This window comes from Manacus candei, unplaced genomic scaffold, assembly GCF_025592945.1.
Source record: "Manacus candei isolate 608988 ecotype Guabito, Panama unplaced genomic scaffold, ASM2559294v1 h1tg000092l, whole genome shotgun sequence".
Taxonomy (NCBI): Eukaryota; Metazoa; Chordata; class Aves; order Passeriformes; family Pipridae; genus Manacus; species Manacus candei.
Window position 1 is genome coordinate 2119135 of NW_026138140.1, and position 23202 is coordinate 2142336.

The window sequence follows — 23202 nt, forward strand, 5'->3', positions numbered from 1 at the left end:
CTGGGTTAACAAGAACTGACTGTAATTCTAGCAGCCAATGCTGCCCTCCAGTGTGGGTTGTTTTAACTTCACTCTGCAATGGCTTCCTTTCTTGGGGTTAATAAATGCATTTTGAGTGCACTGATAAGCATCTCACTCCATGACTCAATTTCAGAAAATAATTTTAAAACGTAATTTCTGCAAATTCTTACCACCTTCTTTCTATGAATTACTTCAAAAATATAAAGGAATATGTGAATATAGAAATATTGCTTTTATAATTTATATTTGTTTTATGTCATGTTTAGCAATTTTTAAAAGCTCTACAGGCCCACCAGATCAGCTTCATGGATGTGTAATACAGTGTGGACTTCCTTTCTTCAATTACATTTCTATATATTTCATATGCAAATTTGATAGTGTTTACAATGTCTATAAAAAACCTGGCAGAACATACTCATTTAAGCACATACTTGTCTCCCCAATGAATGTCATGAGCTTGGGCAGGAGAAGAGTAGGTGTATTTGCATATATGGACCTAACCCCAAATCCAAATTCACTGACATCAACAGGAGTCTCTCTAGGGAACTCTGTGAGAGCAAAGGTCTTCATACTTCTGTATCCTGACCACTCAAACTACAATCTAACACAAATCAAACAAAATACATCCAGAAAGTGCCAGTTTCTACAGAAGCAGTGCTACTGAAGTCAAGTGTCTTCTGAAAGTAGCATTATGAGTCTGTGAGGATCTGCCCTGCCTGCCACCTCCCAAACTGTCCTGACACACCCACACCCCTGCGCAGACAGGCTGTGGACCATCACACAACCAAGCCAGCCAGTGTTTTCCCACCTGGGCAGGCAAAAACACTGTGAGGTTAGCAACAGATAGAAAGAAACATTTTGCAAGAACCTTGGCAGATCTTTAAAAGACAGTAAAAAGAACCAAAATGTTGTTAGACTACTATCCCAGCAGATTTCTGACACCTCACAGAGTATAAGAAAAAGAAAATTCTTTCAAATCAACCCCTCCTCTCCAGCACCCTCAAAGCATTAGGAGCTGTTAATCTCTACATATGCAGTTTATCTCATAGTCAACACACCACATGTATACAGACACACATCTCAACCACACTGAGAAATAAGTGGGGTCATTACAGAGTTAGAGTTTTTTATTAACATATTGAAGAACTACTGGAGTCTGTATTTCATAAGGAAAACAAGGGGTTCCTAAGAAGTTTTGCTGCTAGCAATTGAAAGTAAGTTTCCATACGTTTTGGATTCATCATCCTTTAAGATCACCTGTGTAATCACTGTGAACATTGTCTAATTTTTACTTTGAGGTCACAAAAGAGACCACTGACTGTTTCAATGAAACTCCATAGGTTTGGGTTTGGCTGGATGATTTTTTTCTGCTTTACGATTTAATTCAAACAAGACAGACTATTATACATTAGCATAAAATAAATCAACACTTTGCACTAGTTTCCCATGTCACGTTCCACAGGCTACCAGCATTAGGATCATATGGATATACGACAAGCACTCAAAATACTTGCATCTATTACAGTCCACTGCTCAAATCAGCTAATGGTTTGATCATCCTCTGAGTTGTGTATCACTGTTGCTTACTCCCCTCAGTCACCAGGTTTAATATACACAGATGCCTTGTTATTCAGCTACGCAGAACATTTAGACATAAATATAAATATTTAGTCATAGATTGAAATCAGATATCAAGAGTTTGAATAATAGAAGACATTTTCCCTTGGTAGGGCAGTTATTTGAAACATACCATAGCTATACTTGTAGGATTTCAAGGAGAACAAGGATCAGAATTCATGTTTTCCTTCCCCAGCCTTCCCTATTCATGTTAGCAAAAAAAAAAAAATGCTGGTTTATATGGAAATAATTTTATTCCATGACTCTAAGCAAGGTAAGTTTGAGATTTACTGAACTAGAGTCCAGTTATGACAGTTCATCTTCAAAATAATGTGGTATAAGTCAAATTATCCAAGTTCATGAAGGCAAGCCATTGATCTGGCTGGAAAGAACAGGGTGTTTTTCCATGAAAGACTTTCAGGTTTCATCTCTTCCCATCCCTGCCCCTTACTGCACTGTGCCATAGGGGACATCACAAGGACGCACAGAAATGCCCTGGATTTATGAAAACTGGCATGTTCTGTATGCTCCTACCACCCATCAGCTGTACAATCCCATACGCTTCCCGATCCCGAGGCCGCAGCACACCCGGTGTCCCAGGCGGGATTTGGTTTCCCACAGGCGCCCACAGCCCCAGGTCTGCTGCGGCCCCATCCCCTTTCCCGGCAGCCCTCCAGGCTCCACGGTGACCACGGCCCTTCCCCACAGCCAGACCCTGGCGTTGTTCAGGTGTCCCCTTGCCATCTTTGCTGCATCATCAGACACTTTGCCCTCTGCTTCCCTTCCAGAATCTGTCAATCAAATAACCCTTAGTAACAGCAGAATCAAACGCTGAGGTGCCTAACCCGAAAGTGTTCCCCCTTGTCCTTTGGCATCATCGTCTCGCACTCCTGGAGGAACCTGTGCCTTCACTGGCGAGACACAAGCAAGGTGCAGACGAGAAACACGGCTGGTTTGGGGCCCCCTCTGCCTGTGCAGCGTTTCTGGTGCCGAGGGTATGGGCTGCTACAGGGTGAGACCAGTTTCTTGATGTCTTAAGAGGAACTGCTGCCTCCCTGCATGGAGCACCTGCAGAGCACAGCTGATGTAAACCAATCTACTGGCAATTCTGAAGTTCTCGTAGAAACCTGAGAAATCTTGTCATTTATTTCTCCTCCCCTGACCCAGCTGTATCTTTCCTTCCTTTTGCCTCAGAAGCACATGAACAGGGAGTCACTAGGGGGGTTCCACAGGGCTCCATCTGAGGTCCACTGCTCTTCCACACCTTCATAAATGACTTGGACGCAGGGCTGGAAGGGATACTAAGCAAGTGTGCAGACAACACAAAACTGGGAGGAGCTGTCGACTCCCTGGAGGGCAGGGAGGTCCTGCAGAGAGACCTGGGCAAATGAGAGGGCTGGGCAATCACCAACCCCATACTGAGCAAGTTTGCAGTCGACACAAAAATGGGAGGAGCTGTCGACTCCCGGGAGGCAAACCATGGTGTTACTGTTGTGGTTGAAAGCTGTCCTAAAGAGGAATTTGATAGAGGGTTCCCTCTTTTCTCAGAAGCTGTTGTGCAATCAAATGTACAAGAAGATGGTGCAGTTGACAGGTAGAGCAAGTGAGCTGCAGGAATCAGACCTCATGAAAAAATCATCTGGTAATTGTTTTTCACCAGAGAGGTGAGCAAATAATTTCCTTGATTTCTGCAGCAAATTAGGAATTCTTGGAATTGATGATTTGTACCTTATCAGCAATGTGCTGATTTTGATTCTTTATAGATTAATTGTGTCTATTTGACTGAGATAATTTAATACTTCAGTCACCATCTGATGGCATTACTTGGTGTGCAGAAACCCTTTTCCACATTAAGTCTCTGAAGAATTATCTATATTTGAAGGAATTGTGAAGGCCCTGTGAGTCATATCTATTAGGGTTTTCTTATGTTTTATTTTCGTTACCCTGTTAACAACTAATTTCCAAGTGAAATTCTTGTTGCAGAGGCCCTGGAGCAAGAGCTCACCTGTCCGGACTGGGACACGGCCTCCCTGCGTTTCCATCACTGCTCGGGGCCCCTAAAATGCGCAAGGCACAGAATTTAAGTTCTTTGCACTTATTTTCCTTGAGTGCCTCTGATCCCGCTGCCTTTGGGCAAAGCAGCTGCATGTCTGGCACAGGTAGCTGAGGGTTCCCTCAGTGGCTCCGTGTCAGCGGCTGGGCAGGGACTGGGGGGCTCGGTGGCACAGATCTGTGCTGTGCCCCCGCCTTGGGGACATGCTGTATCCTGATGTTGGAAGTGCCGAGTTGCCCCGTTCCCATGGGGTGTGTGGGCTGGGCCCTGGCAGGGTTCTGTGATTGTGACATCCAGGTGACAACCGGGCACCTGCCAAGGGCAGAGCCCGTCCCTCGGCAGCACTGCGAGGTGTGCGGCCGCACGGATCGCAGCGCAGCTCTCGCTCCGAGAGGGGTTGGTTGTGTGGAAAGCGAGTGTTTGTCTGGACCCTCACTCTGTTGTGGAGAACATCAGATGTTTACATGGATTAAAAAGTGTGATTTCCTCTGCTTTGTTGAACAGGGATGAATTTAGAAATGGCCTGAGAGACTGTAAACATTCATTACCTAGAAATGAAGGTAGCAGTCCAGCAGGGCACAAGCAGTATTTCATTAGGAAACCCCCTTAGGAAACCCCACTGGGAAAGCCCATGGAGTGATGAATAATCTCAGTGGCAAAGACATCCTGGAAGAAAGTGACTTTCCAATCTGGTGCTCAGAGATGATAGGGTGAAAGAGGCTAGAAGTGAGGCAAATTAATCCAACCTATTCCTGTTTGATGTGCAGAGCAGTCTGGCACAGCCTCAGGAACTTTGCCGAGCTCTCAGCCAAGACCATCGTAAGTAACCAGACTCTGTTCCCAGCTCTACTGGGCAGTTACTTAAAAGAACCTGGAAGGCACAAAAACTGGTGCTCCTTGAGGATTCTGAAGATTAAGTTTTATCAGTCTGCTTTTTCTTATAAAACTTGAGTGCAGGGAATTTTCACCCATGAAACATTATTATTTCTGGATGGACTCCCAGAAAGCTTTAGGTTGGAAAAGACCTTTAAGATCATCAAGTCCAACCATTAATCCAGCAATGCCAAGTCCAGTAAACCATGGGATGGTTCTATTGTCTGTGTTGAAAGCAAACCACAACTGAAGAAACCCCCCCAGAGATTAATGTCGTAGCCTTGGGGAGCAGTGCAGGCTGAGAGCATGGGAGTCTCTTCCTGTGCAAGGATCAGACTCCTTCCCTCCTGCAGGCTGGGCCAGGGAGCCTTTTGTGAGCAGCATTCCCTCCCTGAGCTTGGTCTTTGCTGCCTCTAGATGGCAGCCCTTGCTCCTGACCTCCATTGCCCAATATCCCCAGGTCAGCTGGAAAGCCCAATGAAATGCCTGGTTGTGTGTTACCATTTTCCCACCCATTCAGGCAGTGACAGGCTTTTGCAGCCTGAATTTGTCAAATGTTCAGAAGGGATGGGGGAGGTTGGTTTGTTTTGGCAAGCCCAACCCAAATCTTGCTCAGAGTTTGGTGCTTGAGAATGTGTCTGCCTTGGCTGATATTTCTGTTCTGGTTGTCTTTCAGCGTGCTCCTGGACGACCTGCAGCTCAGTGACAGTGAGGAGAGCGATGACAACCAAGTCAGTTTGGGATGTTGGACACACCAGGCACACAGACGTGCCTCGGAATCATCTCACCTTGTTGCATTGTTCTGAGTTCCTTGAGCTAACCTTTCCTTCCCCTCTTCTCTTTCTTTTTGCGACCAAAACAGGCTGCTGAAAAGCCTCCTTCTGCATTTGTTTCTCCAAGAGACAGGTTTTTTAGCAAACTTCTAGCTAGGCCAGATAAGGAGAAAAACAAACCTCCTTTTTATGGGAGGGGAAGATGGGAAAGGGTTCCTGGTTTCTGTCATGTCTTGTTAGTCAGAAGCAATATTCAAGACAGACTAAAGTGCCCCGGGCCAGCATTAGAGGAAGAAAGGTGGAGAAGCCCAGAATTTTTCCTCTAGGAGAGCACTGACCCACATTTTTGTCTTGACCAAGTAACACAGATGGAGAAGGGAAAACTTAAGGGGGAGAATTACGAAATGAACATCCTGAAATCTGGTAGCCTTTATTGGAAATTTTGCTTTTGAGGACTGGGGCTTTCAGAAAAGCCCTGGCCACTTTTGGTGGGTTTTGAGAGTTTAGTTGGCCAAATGCAGCTTCAGAATGTAGCAGTGATGTCCTGCTTACATGTTTGTCTGACCTCGTTGAAGAATTTATTATTTCCAGAGGTTTTTCATTCCAGTGCTTTATGTTTTGAGTATGGCAATGTATTTCCTCTGGCCTTCTCCCCTCTCCTCTCATTGCTAAAACAGAGGGTTTCAGTTTTATTTCTGAATACTGCCATGTCCCTATAATAAGTAAGTAACACTCTCCCATGCTCCTTTCTAGTTTTAGCACACAGTGGCCGCGCATTCCCCTACAGTCCCAGCCCAGGAGTGTGGCATCATCTCTGTCCAGCAGCTCCGAGTTAGGGAGCAGCAGTGACTCAGAGAGCTCCTCAGGCTTGGAGACCCACAGGATTGTGGGAATCAAAAGGCCTGGCAAGCCCCTGGTGCACGATGGGTCCAAGAGGCACCGGAAGGAGGACAGTGACCCCGATCTGTAGCACTAAACCTGCATTATATGGGAAAACTGTTGTTTAAACATGTCTTAAAATGGCTTTTTGTGGTCTCTTTGCAAACACATGCTTCTTCTTCCCAACACCCCCCACAACAAGTGTTATCCCATGCAGGAATGTCCTGAGAAGATATCCTGAGGTGTTCTCATTGGCCCCTTTTTTTAACCCCTTCCTATTGGTTGTTAACCCCTTCCTGCAACCTGTAATTGGTTACTCTGTGAATCTTCCTAACCCTATAAATGTAAACCCCCAACAATAAATGCTCTCTTGCCTCCTCTCCACGCCGGTGTGCTGTCTCTGTGCCTGCCATGGGACCATGTGGGTGGGGGGAGGAAGGGAGAGCACCTCTCTCCTCCAGGCTCAGGACCTGAAGAAACCCCTGGTGCTGGAGTTCCCTTTCCCTATCCAGCTCAAGCCATCGGAAATGGTTCCTCAGATGGAAATGGAACTAGAACTGGGCCGCCCCACACCATGGGGGGAAAGGGATCCAGACCGATCCACTGGAGGTAAGGGCCCAGTCTTCCTGGGACTGATGCTGCAGTCTGTGAGCTGGGACTCACTGCTCAGCGTGTTCTTGGAAACTTTGGAAAGCTGAATAAAAATTATGTACCTGAGCAGTGGTGAAACAAGGTGCTATTTGGTGTCTGTCCCCTGGTCATCCTAACTTCAGAGGATCACTAATCTGATATGCCACTGTATTATTAAATGGGATGGTCTCTGCCATTTAAAAGCAGAGCATTTTAAGTCTCTCTCCATTGAATCCTCTCAACTTTGTAAGTGCTGTCTAGTTGAGCTGGCAAGTCTGAAAGGAACAGTCAGTCTAATTCAGTCAAAGCACATAGAGGAGATGTCAGGGGGGGTATCTCTGACCACAGAAGGTACCATGTACCATAAGGAGGAGAGAGAGACAGTGCTGCAGTTTATTTGCCTTGTTGGGTGATTTGTCCCAGGGAGTTTAGTTGCTGTAATTACCCCTTCACTCAGCGACAAGGGGCTGTGTTGGAGGGATACCTTTTTTGCAGTGTCCTGATAGTCTGGGTGCAAGTGTTGGCTCCAAGGACAAGTCTTGAGACTTGCTCCTACTTGAAAAGCAACTTGTGTGTTGTTGGCTGATAAAGGTGTGATATCTAATGCACAATGAACTGAACAAAGTTTCATTTCGCTTTGGTTGAATCCTCTGTATTAACAAGTTGTCTCACACTTCCAGGGGAATTTAAAGAGAGTTGGTAGAGGATGTAACTGAGTCTTAAAAAAATCCCTACAATGTATATACACCATATTCACAACTTTGCTTCCCATCTCCAGAGCATCAAAACCATCATTTGAAACCCAGAAGAAAGACGTGCTGCCCCCACCCCAGCCAGCCGTGACTCCTGCACATCCTGTACCAAAGCCAACAGACATGACCCAAAAGATACAGAGCTGAGACACAGCTGAGACCTGGAAGAGACACAGAGCCGAGGCTGACAAACTGCCTGCCATGGATAACCCCAGGGATCCTTTGTTCACCAAGCACTGGCAAGTGAAGGGAAATTACACGGAGCTGTCAAAGAGCATCAGAGTAGGCATCCAGGATAACTGGTGGGATGTTTCCAGCAACCCGTGGGTGCTGTGTGATTTTCTTCAGAAACATACTCTAAGATTAGTCAGGGTTTCAGTACTTGTAGGAAACTGTAAAGACAATATTAGTGTGAAAATAAGGGTGTTGGTAAAAAGAAAGGATGGGTTGCTTAAAAATAAGAAATGTGCAGTTTTGTCTGCAGCCCAGGTTTAAGGATTTATAGCTTCTTTACAAAATTGTTCATGACCCTTGCAGCTGGATCTTTGCATTTCTGGATTCTAAAATCAATTCCATGGCTGTTTACCAGTGGCTTGTGTTCTGTGTTGTCCCAGGCACAGTCTATTGTCCAGGCGCTCCCCCTCTCACCTTCTTCCACAGCAATGTTGTTGTTATGTGTGTGTTAAGCCAGACTTTGCACAGTGTATTAGGTGGCTTCTCATTGCTTGCTTTTCCTTGACACTGTAGTCAGTAATGGAGAGTCAGCAATTGGTGTGTGCTTAAGAGGGAAATAAGTGGGAATGGATATCACTCATTCCTGCCTTGGCTAGTGGCCATGAGAAATGTGCTGCTTGCAGCCTTCCTGCTCTTTTAGCCACTGTGCAAGGAAACCTGCTACTGAATTTCTCCATGCTTGGGAAAAGTTTAATGGTACTGAGCATTATGAGCAGCCAGGTGAGAAGCCAAGTCTCCGTTTCCATTCTTGATGGGTTTGCTGAGGAAGAAGGTGAGAGGGGGAGAGCCTAGAGAACAGACTATGCCTGGGGCAAATACACAGTTTCTCTTGAAATTTAAGAAAGCCAGGCTTTGGAATTGGATTAGGCCTCTCTTTCTAACCAGCTTTATCTCTGTGGTTTTTCTGGGATCTGCAGGGCATGTCACAAAGCCTTTCCCAGTGCCTTCTCTGCCGATGTCACCTTCAAGCCAAGGAGGTCTCTACTGAAGTTTGAAAAGTAAGTATCTGTTTTACACCCCTTGTCTGTAGTTCCTGAAGACACAAGGCAAGGATGGCCCTGCAGCCACTCCGGCTCCTGCTTCTTCAGGAGCACTTCTTTTGGGAGGACAGAGAGAGGGAGGGATGTGTGAGACCTGCCCTGTTGGAGCAGCACTTGCTAAAGGAACTTGGCTCCTGAGCAGCACTTGAATTTTGGAGTCCTTGCTGGGCACGTGACCAGTATTTGCCAGTAGCAACTCCTAGAATTGCTGCTCCTCTTGTTATTGTACAGTTTTGTTGTTAAAACTGTTGTGCTCTCCTGTGGTGCAAGCAGTGGTGCATCTGTAAAAGCTGTAGGGGGGGTGCAGTTCAGCCTGTAACCTACCATCCCACGTGGCCTTTGCAGTGCCATTTTCCATAAAACACAAGGCTTTGTGAGCTACTGAGGATGAAGGGATGCAGTGCCATGATCTGTTGGCAAAGTGGCAAAGGAAAATAAGCACGATGTGCGGTAGGAAGGCTGTCAAAAGGCTCACACTGATGAGGCAGTTGCTGAAATTCTACAGGCTTTGCAAGTGCCCTTTGAATCAAATAACAGTATTTGCTGAGTGTCCTCTGTCAGATGTGCCTGTTGTATGAAAGCAACCAAAGGTTTTCTCTCTCCCTCTCTTTTTCCAGAGATCTTTGCCAAAGTCATCAGAGAGACCTGTGCTCTGGTATTGACCAGGAGCCTGACAGACCTGTCACACTCCACTAGGCAGGCAGTACAGTGACTGAGACTGGAAGAAAACATGCCGGAATTGTTTCTCCAGGATGTCAAATACCTCCCAGTTTTTTGTAGTTGTGAAGCCTTTGGAACTTAGAAACTTAGTTAAGCAATTTTTTTGAATTGTTCAAGAAAGCATCTTGAATTTTTTTTCACTTCTGAAAACTTAGAAACTTAGAAGCTTAGTTTTGTTAGTTTTTTGATTTGTTCAAAAAGAACTGTAGGCAAAACTAGAAACAGCTTAGTTTTTTTTTTTTAATTTTTGAAAAAAGAACCTGCAAGCAAAAATATTTTAAATAAAGTTCAAGTTTTCTTTTTCCATTGGGAAAACTTTGCACTGTGTTTTTTTCAGGTAGTGCTTTCCCCTGCCTTTAAAATGACAAAGTGCAATGAATTGTCCGAATGGGCCAATGTATTGATGATCTATAAACATTTCTATTATGAGTAACCAACAGGACAATCATCACAAATATTGCTGACAAGGAGATTTGCCTCCAGAGGTTATTAGGTGACATCCCACAGTCTGCAGTAGTTGTGTGCCCAGAAAACACCAGAGGAATGTTACTGAGGGTCTTGCTCAGTTTCAGCCTTGGAAGCCTCAAGCTGGGGTGGCAAATGACAAGGGGTGTTTGGGAACAGCTCTGTCTGTCTCCTGTGGTGGAGGGATGTCACTCACAGGCTCCTACTCGGCCACACATCAAGATGGGCCCAGATACTTGGAAACCTGTCAAGGGAACACAGAAGGCAAAAATTAGCTGTTTGCAAGCATTTTTCCCTTGTCACTGTAACTGTGAAGGCAGCATGCCCAGCATTTATGTGTTCAGTAAGATGACACCCGTGTCTAGCCAAGGATTTCCTGTGGTGTGACAGCAGCATCTGCCATGTTCATATCTAAAAGTGTGCCTTAGTCCTCTGGTCCTCTCACATCCCTCGCCCTATCTCTGATGGACCTGTGGGAGTGGTGAAGAGAAGGATGGTATCCCAAAACAAGTGTGTTTACAAGAAAGAATTCCCTCCCGTTTCCACATAATTTCATGATGTAGGAACAGGACTGCACATGTGCAGCAGTCTCCCCTTTGCAAACTACCTGTTCATGGGTTTGAGGCTCTTGAAAACAGACAGTAAATAAACACCAGCAAAATGTCTGCATTTCCAAAAGCAGTTTCTGTAGAAGTGGTCCCTGCCAGGTGCAAGTCTGGATCCAAGTTCATGAAGGCAAGCCTTTGATCTGGCTGGAAAGAACAGGGTATTTTTCCATGAAAGGCTTTCAGGTTTCACCTCTCCCCATCCCTGCCCCTTACTGCACTGTGCCATAGGGGACATCACAAGGACGCACAGAAATGCCCTGGATTTTTGAAAACCACAGAAAACTGGCATGTTCTGTATGCTCCTACCACCCATCAGCTGTACCATCCCATACGCTTCCCGATCCCGAGGCCGCAGCACACCCGGTGTCCCAGGCGGGATTTGGTTTCCCAGGTCTGCCGCGGTGCCAGTCCCCATCCCAGTGGCTGTGGCCCCATCCCCTTTCCCGGCAGCCCTCCAGGCTCCACGGTGACCATGGCCCTTCCCCACAGCCAGACCCTGGCATTGTTCAGGTGTCCCCTTGCCATCTTTGCTGCATCATCAGACACTTTGCCCTCTGCTTCCCTTCCAGAGCCTGTCAATTAAATAACCCTTAGTAACAGCAGAATTAAACGCTGAGGTGCCTAACCCGAAAGTGTTCCCCCTTGTCCTTTGGCATCATCGTCTCGCACTCCTGGAGGAACCTGTGCCTTCACTGGCGAGACACAAGCAAGGTGCAGATGAGAAACACGGCTGGTTTGGGGCCCCCTCTGCCTGTGCAGCATTTCTGGTGCCGAGGGTATGGGCTGCTACAGGGTGAGACCAGTTTCTTGATGCCTTAAGAGGAACTGCTGCCTCCCTGCATGGAGCACCTGCAGAGCACAACTGATGTAAACCAATCTACTGGCAATTCTGAAGTTCTCTTAGAAACCTGAGAAATCTTGTCATTTATTTCTCCTCCCCTGACCCAGCTGTATCTTTCCTTCCTTTTGCCTCAAAAGCACATGAACAGGGAGCCTCCCTAGTGGGGTTCCACAGGGCTCCATCTGAGGTCCAGTATTCTTTCACACCTTCATAAATGACTTGGACGCAGAGCTGGAAGGGATACTAAGCAAGTGTGCAGACAACACAAACTGGGAGGAGCTGTCGACTCCCTGGAGGACAGGGAGGTCCAGCAGAGAGACCTGGACAAATGAGAGGGCTGGGCAATCACCAACCCCATACTGAGCAAGTTTGCAGTCGACACAAAAATGGGAGGAGCTGTCGACTCCCGGGAGGCAAACCATGGTGTTACTGTTGTGGTTGAAAGCTGTCCTAAAGAGGAATTTGATCGAGGGTTCCCTCTTTTCTCAGAAGCTGTTGTGCAATCAAATGTACAAGAAGATGGTGCAGCTGACAGGTAGAGCAAGTGAGCTGCAGGAATCAGACCTCATGAAAAAATCATCTGGTAATTGTTTTTCACCAGAGAGGTGAGCAAATAATTTCCTTGATTTCTGCAGCAAATTAGGAATTCTTGGAATTGATGATTTGTACCTTATCAGCGATGTGCTGATTTTGATTCTTTTTAGATTAATTGTGTCTATTTGACTGAGATGCTTTAATGTTTCCGTCACCATCTGATGGCATTACTTGGTGTGCAGAAACGTTTTCCCACATTAAGTCTCTGAAGAATTCAGCACTATTGAGGTCTGTGCTGTGCCCCCATCTTGGGGACATGCTGTATCCTGATGTTGGAAGTGCCGAGTTGCCCCGTTCCAGTGGGGTGTGTGGGCTGGGCCCCGGCAGGGTTCTGTGATTGTGACATCCAGGTGACAACTGGGCACCTGCCAAGGGCAGAGCCCGTCCCTCGGCAGCACTGCGAGGTGTGCGGCCGCACGGATCGCAGCGCAGCTCTCGCTCCGAGAGGGGTTGGTTGTGTGGAAAGCGAGTCTTTGTCTGGAACCTCACTCTGTGAAGTGTGAGGTGTTCGGAAAGCCTCTGTTTGTCTGGACCCTCACTCTGTGAGGTGTTCATTGTCCGGAAATACCATACTTACCTGGACCATCACTGCGTGAGGCGTTCCTTGTTCGGAAAGCCTCTGTTTATCTGAACCCTCACTCTGTGAGGTGTTCAGTGTTTGGGAAGCCTCTGTCTATCTGGACCACCACTCTGTGAGGCATTCCTTGTCTGGAAAGCCTGTTTGCGCAAGGTAATAACTCCCTGCTTGTCTGGAAGGGAGGGAAAAAGGGCAGGTACTTTTGTCTCTGCCGCCTTCCATCACTATAGATCAACAGGAACAGCTTGAAATCCAGATTCTTACTACTGCCTCTGCAAGTTGAGAACAATTGTCACTGAAAGAAGTCATCACCCCAGGGAAACTAATTATTATTATTAATGTTATCCAGCCTGCAGTGGGACAAATTAATTTCAAGTGGAGGTGAAGGTTCCGGGAGGGCTTGCTGCTGCTTCAGCTTTAAACCTAAGTGTCTTTGAGGAGTAGGATAGCCATGGAATCCCTCATAAAGGAGGATGATGCTGACAGTGCAAAGCCCCTTTGGTTCTGGCCTGGGTGCTGCCAAAAGGTCCCAGTGCTGAGAAAGAGATGGTTGATGGGAGACCCATCAGATCTGTGGCAAAAGCAACTCTGGGCATGGGGATTATTCAGAATTACAGTTGAGCTGTCGCAGACAGTAACTGCAGGGGAAGATGGTAAAGCCTGTGTGGAAAATCCCCAATTACAGAAGTGAATCCAAAACTCTTGATTTGTTACTATTTCAGTGTTAGGAATCAAGGTCATTATAATGAGAAATATGTACATTATATGTATTTAATGACAGTGGCCATTAGAATTTTTTAATATTTCAAGGCCAGGCTGGATGGGGCTTTGAGCAACCTGGTGTAGGAAAAGGTGTCCCTGCCCATGATAAGGGGGTTGGAACTTTAAGGTCCCTTCCAGCCGAAACCATTCTATGATTCTATGGTTCTGTGATTCTATGGTTCTATGAATCCTCTGTCTTCTGTGAGTGTCCATCAAGCTGTCCCTTCAAAGAACTGAATGCTTGCAGAGACATCAAGATTTTCCCACACTGTCAATGTTAGTGATGGCAGCGTTGAAGGGAAGGAAAGGGAAGCTCTTGTAGCTGTCAGGTTTGCAGGATTGGGGACTGCAGCTGTTCATGGGGCTGTGTTGGTGTTTAAGTGCTGGTAATCCAGAGTCAATACTGGTGGCTTTCCAAGTTAGTATCAATTATAAAAGTTGCGCTTTGTGCCACAGCAGGAGTTTTTGGATCTGGGTGTGTAGGTGCTGTGTGAAGTAACTGCATTAGAGCCTCCCGATTTCTTTTGGGGTTGGGGTCGAGCTTTGCACCAAAAGAGCACCTGTCACAATGGGGCAGATGCCAGGCTCGACCTTTCAGAACATCAAAGCCCAACAGGTTTTCATTGTGATCTGTAATTGCAAAGTGAGTGGCTGACATCAACCTCTTGCTTTGGGGCCATAAATGAATCTGAGCAACTTGGCAGGTCCTGCGGCTTGTTGTCCTGCAGTGACTGTAACACTTTGCCGTGCCAGTTGTAATCTCTGGGCTTCTGGGCATTTTACTGCCTCAATAGTGCTGAATCCTGATGTTGGGAAGTGCCGAGTTCCACCGTTCCAACGGGGTGTGTGGGTGGGGCCCCGGCAGGGTTCTGTGATTGTGACATCCAGGTGACAACTGGGCACCTGCCAAGGGCAGAGCCCGTCCCTCGGCAGCACTGCGAGGTGTGCGGCCGCACGGATCGCAGCGCAGCTCTCGCTCCGAGAGGGGTTGGTTGTGTGGAAAGCGAGTCTTTGTCTGGACCCTCACTCTGTGAGGTGTTCATTGTCCAGAAATACCATATTTACCTGGACCATCACTGTGCGAGGCATTCCTTGTTGGGAAAGCCTCTGTTTATCTGGACCCTCACTCTGTGAGGTGTTCATTGTCCAGAAAGCCTGTGTGTATCTGGACTGTCACTCTGTGAGGCATTCCTTGCCTGGAAAGGCTGTTTGTGCAAGGTAATTCACTACTTGTCTGGAAGGGGGGAAAAAAGGACAGGTACTTGTGACTCTGCTGCCTTCCATCAGTTTGAAATCTAGAATCTTACTACTGCCTCTGCAAGCTTAGAATAATTGTCACTGAAAGAAGTCATCTCCCCAGGGAAATTAAATATTAATATTAATATTATCCAGCCTGCAGTGGGACAAATTAATTTCAAGTGGAGGGGAAGGTTCCGGGAGGGCTTGCTGCTGCTTCAACTTTAAACCTAAGTGTCTCTGAGGAGTAGGATAGCCATGGAATCCTTCATAAAGGAGGATGATACTGGCAGTGCAAAGCCCCTTTTGTTCTGGGCTGGGTGCTGCCAAAAGGTCCCGGTGCTGAGAAAGAGATGATTGATGGGAGACCCATCAGATCTGTGGCAAAAGCAACTCTGGGCACGGGGATTATTCGGAATTACAGTTGAGTTGTCTCAGAGGAAGATGGTAAAGCCTGTGTGGAAAATCCCCAATTGCAGAAGTGAATCCAAAGCTCTTGATCTGTTATTATTTCAGCGTTAGGAATCAAGGCCGTTATAATGAGAAATATGTACATTATATGTATTTAATGACAGTGGCCATTATAATTTCTTAATATTTCAAGGCCAGGCCGGATGGGGCTTTGAGCAACCTGGTCTAGGAAAAGGTGTCCCTGCCCATGGCAAGGGAGTTGGAACTAGATGATCTTTAGTCCCCTTCCAACCAAAACCATGTTATGATTCTATGGTTCTGTGATTCTGTGCTTCTATGATTCTATAGTTCTATGGTTCCATGAATCCAGTCTCTTCTGCGAGTGTCCATCAAGCTGTCCCTTCAAAGAACTGAATGCCTGCAAAGACATCAAGTTTTTCCCACACTGTCAATGTTAGTGATGGCAGCGTTGAAGGGAAGGGAAGCTCTTGACTGGGTTCATAAGGTTCAAGTTTCCAAGTAGCTTTCATGTTCAATTAGAGCAGCTGTTGCCTGTGGCTTGATGGAGAAAGGCAGAAAGGAGAGGAATTCACTACATCCAGCTAAGGGATGCAGAAATCAGTCTGGTCACATACAGCACTGTAAAACACTTGTAAAAATTCCAGTCAGGGCCACTTGGGTGCCTGCTTTCGTCTGTAGGTGGTGGCTGTATAGTCACGTAGGACAGTAGCTGGTAAGGAAAACCTTGGCATCTTGGAGTCCCCTGAAACATCAGTTTGTGGGGAGCTGCAGGGAAAGATGCAACACACATGACTGAAAATGAGTGCAGCAACAAACTGTTTCAAGCTTTCTGAGCAAAAAGCCCAAATAACAGGCAATAACAAAGACTAGAACAGTTGCTTGTAGAAGAAGAAAAGACATCCTAACTAAATTGTCCAGCCAGGCAAGTGGACATCAGGGAGGAAAGACTGTTCCTAAACACAGCTTGGTTGCAAAGGCATTTGTGTGTTGTAGAAAAAATAATGCCACGTTAATAAGGCCCACGCAACCTGGAATCCATGGGGCATCAGTGGTTGCAAACCTGGTCCTGTCAAAGGCATTTGCAAAAGTCTTGGATTGTTTATTGAAATCTAGATGTCACTGCTGGCTGCTCACAGGCCTTATAGCCACGTTAAGGATAAACTGGTGACAGAGCAAGTGTCCTCTGTGTGTGTGCATCTCTGTCTGACTAAGTTAGGACAACGTGAGGCCTATCCAGCAGAAGTTGAAAGAAAACTGGAATGACTTCTTCCAGTACGTGCTTGTGCCACCTTCCTTTGTTTTTCCATTCCAGTGGGCACCTTGTTCTTTTAAGGCAGTTGATTTAGCAGGCAAGGTTATGGTTTTCATGATTCTGAGGAGGGAAGAAATATGAAATGTTTATTTGCTTTCAGATCCATACTCTCCTCTTAGTGTGTGTGTCTGTCCCTTAGGCTTTCCAGCTGCAGGCTGAGGGGGGCGTGTGACAGGATTCCCATCTGTAGTGGCCTGTGTCTTTCTGTGGCTTGCACCATTGTTATCTGATGGTCTGTTATCTGCTGAGTATCTGTTTTTTCTCTTCTAGAAAGGCTGACTCAGATTGGAGTCACTCATAATGGAACCCCCAGACAAGGGGAAGAACGACGAGAGGTAGGAATTTGTTGGGTGTAATCTTGACCTCCCAGGTGCTGTGACAAGTGTCGAGATGGTTTCAAAAAACTAATCCCCTCCTCAATGCAAGAAATATAATCCCTGAGGGAGAGAAGTAAGTCAGGATTGTCATGTCCCTGAGAGTGGCTTCAGAGCATGCTGGTATTTTCATAGCTTCTGTGACAGACCCAAGCCTGGGTGACATCCTGCTCTTCCAACCCGCTTAGGTACAGAGTGTGCCTCTATCCCTAAATGAGGAGAGGATTTTAAGTTCCAAAGTACCCAAAAGCGAGATTAAGACAGAAACCAGGTCAAATGTTGGAATCCAAAACGATAACTCAACTGGATTAAGTCCAAGAGAGGCAGAGAGAGAAAAAGGAAAAACAGAAGGAAGTGGGAAAAGCTAGGAATAATGACAGGAAGCCTGGAAAAGTTTACCACCACCATGAACTCGGTGGTGGATTTTGTCTTTGGTGGTGTGGGGGGAGATCTCTGTTGAGTCATTTTGTCTTTGGTGTGGGGAGAGATCTCTGTTGAGTCATTCTCTGGTCTTTGGTCTCTGTGGCGTGAGCAGAGTTCTCGCAGCGAGTGTCGGCCCCGCGGTGCTCCCTGAGGGAGTGTGTTTGTGTGTTGTGTGTGTGTGTGTGTGTGTGTGTGTGTGTGTGTGTGTGTGTGTGTGTGTGTGTGTGTGTGTTTGTGTGTCTGTGTGTGTCTGTATCTGTCTGTGTGTCTCTGTGTCTGTGTGTCTGTGCCCTCGGTCCACGCCGGCCGTGCCTGTGGGGAAGGTTTCCCGCCTTGGCCCGCACGGCACAGCCCCGGTTCACTGGTGTGTGTGGGGCAATCCCGCCCACACGGGGCCTGAGCTGACTGTGGATCTCCGAGGCTTTCTGCCTGGCTTCCCAACAGGGAACCTGGGGGAGCTCTGCAGTGTTCTGAGTTACAGCATAGGCCAGGTTTTCAAAAGCTGGGAAGAGCAAATTGACAAACACCCTCCCTGGCCAGGGGAACGATGGGCAGAAATGGTGTCTCCACAGGGGTGTGGAAGCTTATATTAAAAAAGGTACAGACTTCTCTTAAAAAAGTGGGTGTTTCAGTAGACAGCAGACCCTCCTGGTCTGAATTAGGAATGTCATCTAGTGTGATACAACTTATTTCTTTTAAAGAACAGCCTTCAGCATGAGACGAGGCAGCTCTGCCTCTTCTTTAGGGATGTTTAAACTTGCAGGAGGTGATGATTGGTGTGGTATTTGAGAAAATGTCAGTGCTGGGGAAGACAAGGCTCTTGCCTTGCAAACTGGGGCACTTGAGAAGACGAATCTAGAAATTGTGTGTTGACAGTAGTCTGGAGACACAGGAGAGAGATACCTGCATCCACTATGCCTGTATGCTTTTCCTTCCCCAATGTCCATAAATATTAGAGCAGGAGATTCCCTTCTTTTGCCGTGGTATTTCACTGATGAGGTGTAGTTTAAAGGGTCTGGTTTTCCATGAAGTCACTGTGCAGGGCGTGTGACACAGCTTTCCTGGTGTTTTGCTGTGGGGCTGGTGGAATTGAGTGCAGGCAGATATGGCTGAGGAGGAACAGGGTGATCTGAGCTGCTGTTTTCTGAATTTCTGAGATTTCAATTTATGGGATTGTTTTAAATGGAACTGTGTGGTGTCCCAGGTCAGCGCCTTTCCAAATATCCATTTAAAGTAGAGAGTGAGTTTTCAAACCTGATTATAAAGTGGGCAAAGTTCAATCTCTGAAAGTGGCAACACCTTCAAAATAGTGGATTCCGTTTTCCTCTCAGGTGGAGAGTTGGGGCAGAAGTCTGAAGGAGAACAAGAATGGTAGTTGCTCAGACCAATCACTGCAAGGGGATCTGCCAGCTCATGTGCTTATGACCCCCGTTGACAGCTTCTCAGTTTGTTTCACAATTACATGGGTGGACAGTTTTTCCCTTCCCACCCTTCTTGATGAATGGTATCAGGAGTAGAAATACCTTTTAAGAAAGATGCATGCTGTCCCTTGTGTGCCTCATTCCTATGTGGGACAGCAATTGCTTGCCCCAACTGATTTGTCAACTGTAACCAGTCTGTGGATTTCCCAATTACTGTCATGCTAGACATGTGGCATTGTCTGACAACCATGGGTTCTGCACAGAGTATAAAGGGGTTGATAACACTGGTGTAAGATGTTCATCATCCTTTCTCTTTCTCTTTGTCAAAGCTTGTCCAAGAAGAACAGAGACTTGCTTCGTCTTGAGGCGCAAGAGAAGAGGAGACGGGAGGCTCTGGGGGAGAAAGACCAGTTCCCTGGGAAGACTCCCATCTTTGCAAAACCCTACAAGGTAATGGCAGTGGGGTGTGGAGGGGAAGGAGAGGAAGGAGAGCTGTGCCTTCTGCATGGGGTGTAGCAGACTTGAGCATGGTACAGGCAAACACAGCATCTTCAGTTCTTCAGAGGATGTGCTTAAAGCTCTGCTGGCTGTGCAAGAGCACGATGGACTTGAGGTTGGTCTCCTGTAGCAGGAGGGAGAGCAAGAGCAGCTTTGCTGCCTGTCTGTCTGCAGCTGTGGTGATAAAAAGTGGATCTGATGTTGGTGCTCCTGAAGGCTGCAGGTGCACCTGCAAGCTTGGTTTGGAATGACTGGCAGTGGCCAGAGCAGTCCCGTTTGCTTTGGAGAGACTGTCGGGATCAAGGCCAGCTTGCCTAACTTCATTTGTGCTGATGCAGGGTGATTCAGTTAAGATCCTGAGGAATGCCTCTTGCTGAGCTGGATCTCTTGGGGTACTCCTGAATTTTCCAGCTCTCTGTTCTTGTGTTGCAGACTGATAACAAAGATGCGCTGTCAAAGCGCATTAGGAACGTCCTCGGCGATTACAATGATTTCAAGGAGTACATGAGGAAGAATTTGCGGAAGGTCATATGGTCTCCAAAGAAATTCAAATCCAGGTCACAGACGAGGAGCAAGTGTCATGAACTGAGTTCCAGTCAAACCAAGACATTTCAGAGCTCAGTGACAGAACAACCACGTAAAAATTCTAAGGCATCAGAATCATCTGAGCTCGAACCTTCCTTGGAGAAAACCAACTCCACGGATGTGCCATCCATTGAGGACATTTTGAGGGTAGGTGCTCTCAAAGAACAGAACTCTGTGTTTCCTTCTATTTTGTGTGCATTAAGGTAAGGGGTGGGGAAAAACACAGCGCTCCACTTCTGCTCACTCAGCGGGTGTTGCTGTTGCTGCAAGTGTGTTGTGGGCTGTGCTGAGGAGCAGTAAAGATCAAAGTCAGCCTCAGATACAGCTGGAGCTGTCAGATCAACCTTGCTCTCAGGGTGTGAGTGTAATAGAGTCTAGTGCAGTTCAAGAGCCACACTGACAAGGTTTGTGAGACAGACAGAGCTGCTCCATCGTCAAGTCAGGAGTTCCCTTTCCTGAGACTCCTTCCTCCCAAGGCACTGGACATGCTGCCTCGTGTCCGTGCTGCCAGCATGTTTTGCCAGTTGACAGGTGACAGAGAGGACACAAACACCGTAGAGGGAAGGGTCCTACTTGATTAGAAATATTAAGGCAACACCAAACCAAAATACTGCATTTAATATGGCAGTAAGCTTAGCACGCACACCGTTTGTGCAACAACCAAACTGAGCAAGGTAATGCATCTAATCATTCCTATACCAGCAAAGAACAGTGATTAAGAAGATACATCCCCAGTTACCCCGTAAATCCATTCCCCTCATCCAGATGGCTTCAGTCACTGGGGAGCCCCGGTCACAGTAAGGGGTGGGAGAACCACTCCCAGTTCCTGGGGAATCCTATGCAGTGCATCCACTCGTAGGTGAGGTCTCCATCTTTGCTCTGTGGGCAGCACACAGGCTCCCAGTGCCTGGGTCTGAGTCCGTGTCACCCCTTCCCTGTGCACGGTGTGAAAATGCCGTGTGCTGGCTGGGGTTGCAGCCCGAGGACTCCAGCTGGAAGTCTGGCATCCCTTTGTGTTTCACCAGACAGCCTGTGTTCTTACCGGTCAGGAATGCATATCACTAGTTTTGTAGGCACCCCTGGGAAATGTGAAACTTCCTCTGTGTCTCTCAGCAAATATCCTGAGAGCTGCTTCTCTCAATTGTTTTCCAGGAAATGACCTACTCATTTTCACGTCCCGTGTCACCTCTGCAGTCACCTCCAAAAGCAGAGCCTGCCAAATTGCCCTGCTCAACAGAGGTAAACCAGCCCCTTTTTGCCAGGACTCTTAGTAAATTACAAGAGGGTTTTCTGCCTCTTGCATGTGCTTTCACCTGCTTTTGAGCCCAATGGATCTCGAGTTGTGAAACTCTTCGAAATGCAGAGTCAGCCTGGGCATTTGCAGGCAAAGCTCATCTGCTTCAACAGCAACTCAAGGAAAGCAACTGCCCTTCTGAAGGGGCTTTTAGTCCTTACCAGCATTTTGTTATTAATAGTCTTACATGCCATGCCTAGAGCAGTTGGTAAGCAAATGTTTGCTGAGTGCCTGCTGGTCTCATGTCAGGAAAAAACCCCAACAAACTCATGCTGCTTCCCTCTTTCTTGTCTCAGCAAACCAACTCCACGGATGTGCCATCCATTGAGGACATTTTGAGGGTAGGTGCTCTCAAAGAACAGAGCTCTGTGTTTCCTTCTATTTTATGTGCATTAAAGTAAGGGGTGGGGGAAAACACAGCGCTCCACTTCTGCTCACTCAGCGGGTGTTGCTGTTGCTGCAAGTGTGTTGTGGGCTGTGCTGAGGAGCAGTAAAGATCAAAGTCAGCCTCAGATACAGCTGGAGCTGTCAGATCAACCTTGCTCTCAGGGTGTGAGTGTAATAGAGTCTAGTGCAGTTCAAGAGCCACACTGACAAGGTTTGTGAGACAGACAGAGCTGCTCCATCGTCAAGTCAGGAGTTCCCTTTCCTGACCTTCCTTCCTCCCAAGGCACTGGACATGCTGCCTCGTGTCCGTGCTGCCAGCATGTTTTGCCAATGGACAGCTGACAGAGAGGACACAAACACCAGTAGAGAGAAGGGTCCTACTTGATTAGAAATACTATGGCAACACCAAACCAAAATACTGCATTTAATATGGCAGTAAGCTTAGCACGCACACTGTTAAGTCAACAACGAAACTGAGCAAGGTAATGAATCTAATCATTCCTATACCAGCAAAGAAGAGTGATTAGGAAGATACATCACCAGTTACCCCGTTAATCCATTACCCTCATCCAGACGGCTTCAGTCACTGGGGAGCTGTGGTCACAGCAAAGGGTGGGAGAACCACTCCCAGTTCCTGGGGAATCTTATGCAGTGCATCCACTCGTAGGTGAGGTCTCCATCTTTGCTCTGTGACCAGCACACAGGCTCCCAGTGCCTGGGTCTGAGTCCGTGTCACCCCTTCCCTGTGCATGGTGTGAAAATGCCATGTGCTGGCTGGGGTTGCAGCCCGAGGACTCCAGCTGGAAGTCCGGAATCCCTTTGTGTTTCACCAGACAGCCTGTGTTCTTACCTGTTAGGAATGCATATCACTAGTTTTGTAGGCACCCCGGGGAAACGTGAAACTTCCTCTGTGTCTCTCAGCAAATATCCTGAGAGCTGCTTCTCTCAATTGTTTTCCAGGAAATGACCTACTCATTTTCACGTCCCGTGTCACCTCTGAAGTCACCTCCAAAAGCTGAGCCTTCCAAATTGCCCTGCTCAACAAAGGTAAACCAGCCCCTTTTTGCCAGAGCTCTTGGTAAATTCCAAGAGAGCTTTCTGCCTCTTGTATGTGCTTTCACCTGCTTTTGAGCCCAATGGATCTCGAGTTGTGAAACTCTTCGAAATGCAGAGTCAGCCTGGGCATTTGCAGGCAAAGCTCATCTGCTTCAACAGCAACTCAAGGAAAGCAACTGCCCTTCTGAAGGGGCTTTTAGTCCTTACCAGCATTTTGTTATTAATAGTCTTACATGCCATGCCTAGAGCAGTTGGTAAGCAAATGTTTGCTGAGTGCCTGCTGGTCTCATGTCAGGAAAAAACCCCAACAAACTCATGCTGCTTCCCTCTTTCTTGTCTCAGCAAACCAACTCCACGGATGTGCCATCCATTGAGGACATTTTGAGGGTAGGTGCTCTCAAAGAACAGAACTCTGTGTTTCCTTCTATTTTGTGTGCATTAAGGTAAGGGGTGGGGAAAAACACAGCGCTCCACTTCTGCTCACTCAGCGGGTGTTGCTGTTGCTGCAAGTGTGTTGTGGGCTGTGCTGAGGAGCAGTAAAGATCAAAGTCAGCCTCAGATACAGCTGGAGTTGTCAGATCAACCTTGCTCTCAGGGTGTGAGTGTAATAGAGTCTAGTGCAGTTCAAGAGCCACACTGACAAGGTTTGTGAGACAGACAGAGCTGCTCCATCCTCAAGTCAGGAGTTCCCTTTCCTGACCTTCCTTCCTCCCAAGGCGCTGGACATGCTGCCGTGTCCGTGCTG

General features: G+C 47.1%; 1 protein-coding gene across 20 annotated transcripts in view; it reads left to right on the forward strand.

Moving 5' to 3' along the window:
- The first annotated feature begins 2330 nt into the window (after nucleotides 1-2330).
- Nucleotides 2331-23202, forward strand: part of LOC127460967 (AF4/FMR2 family member 1-like) — a 33873-nt gene continuing 13001 nt past the window's right edge. For 5 of the 20 annotated variants that reach the window (XR_007899920.1, XM_051768120.1, XM_051768136.1 and 2 more), the window contains exons 1-8: nucleotides 12506-12830; nucleotides 16690-16754; nucleotides 18967-19087; nucleotides 19568-19867; nucleotides 20873-20959; nucleotides 21311-21355; nucleotides 22362-22448; nucleotides 22800-22844. Coding sequence is in view for 19 of the 20 variants with exons in the window: in XM_051768120.1 (XP_051624080.1) it covers nucleotides 16720-16754; nucleotides 18967-19087; nucleotides 19568-19867; nucleotides 20873-20959; nucleotides 21311-21355; nucleotides 22362-22448; nucleotides 22800-22844 (720 nt within the window). In the remaining variant the exon portion in view is untranslated. Of the gene's footprint in view, nucleotides 2368-2525; nucleotides 2569-2881; nucleotides 3303-11333; nucleotides 11377-11995; nucleotides 12112-12494; nucleotides 12831-16308; nucleotides 16380-16689; nucleotides 16755-18966; nucleotides 19088-19567; nucleotides 19868-20872; nucleotides 20960-21310; nucleotides 21356-22361; nucleotides 22449-22799; nucleotides 22845-23202 lie in introns of those variants that run through there. The other 15 variants (XM_051768131.1, XM_051768134.1, XM_051768129.1 and 12 more) reach the window with 11 other exon arrangements.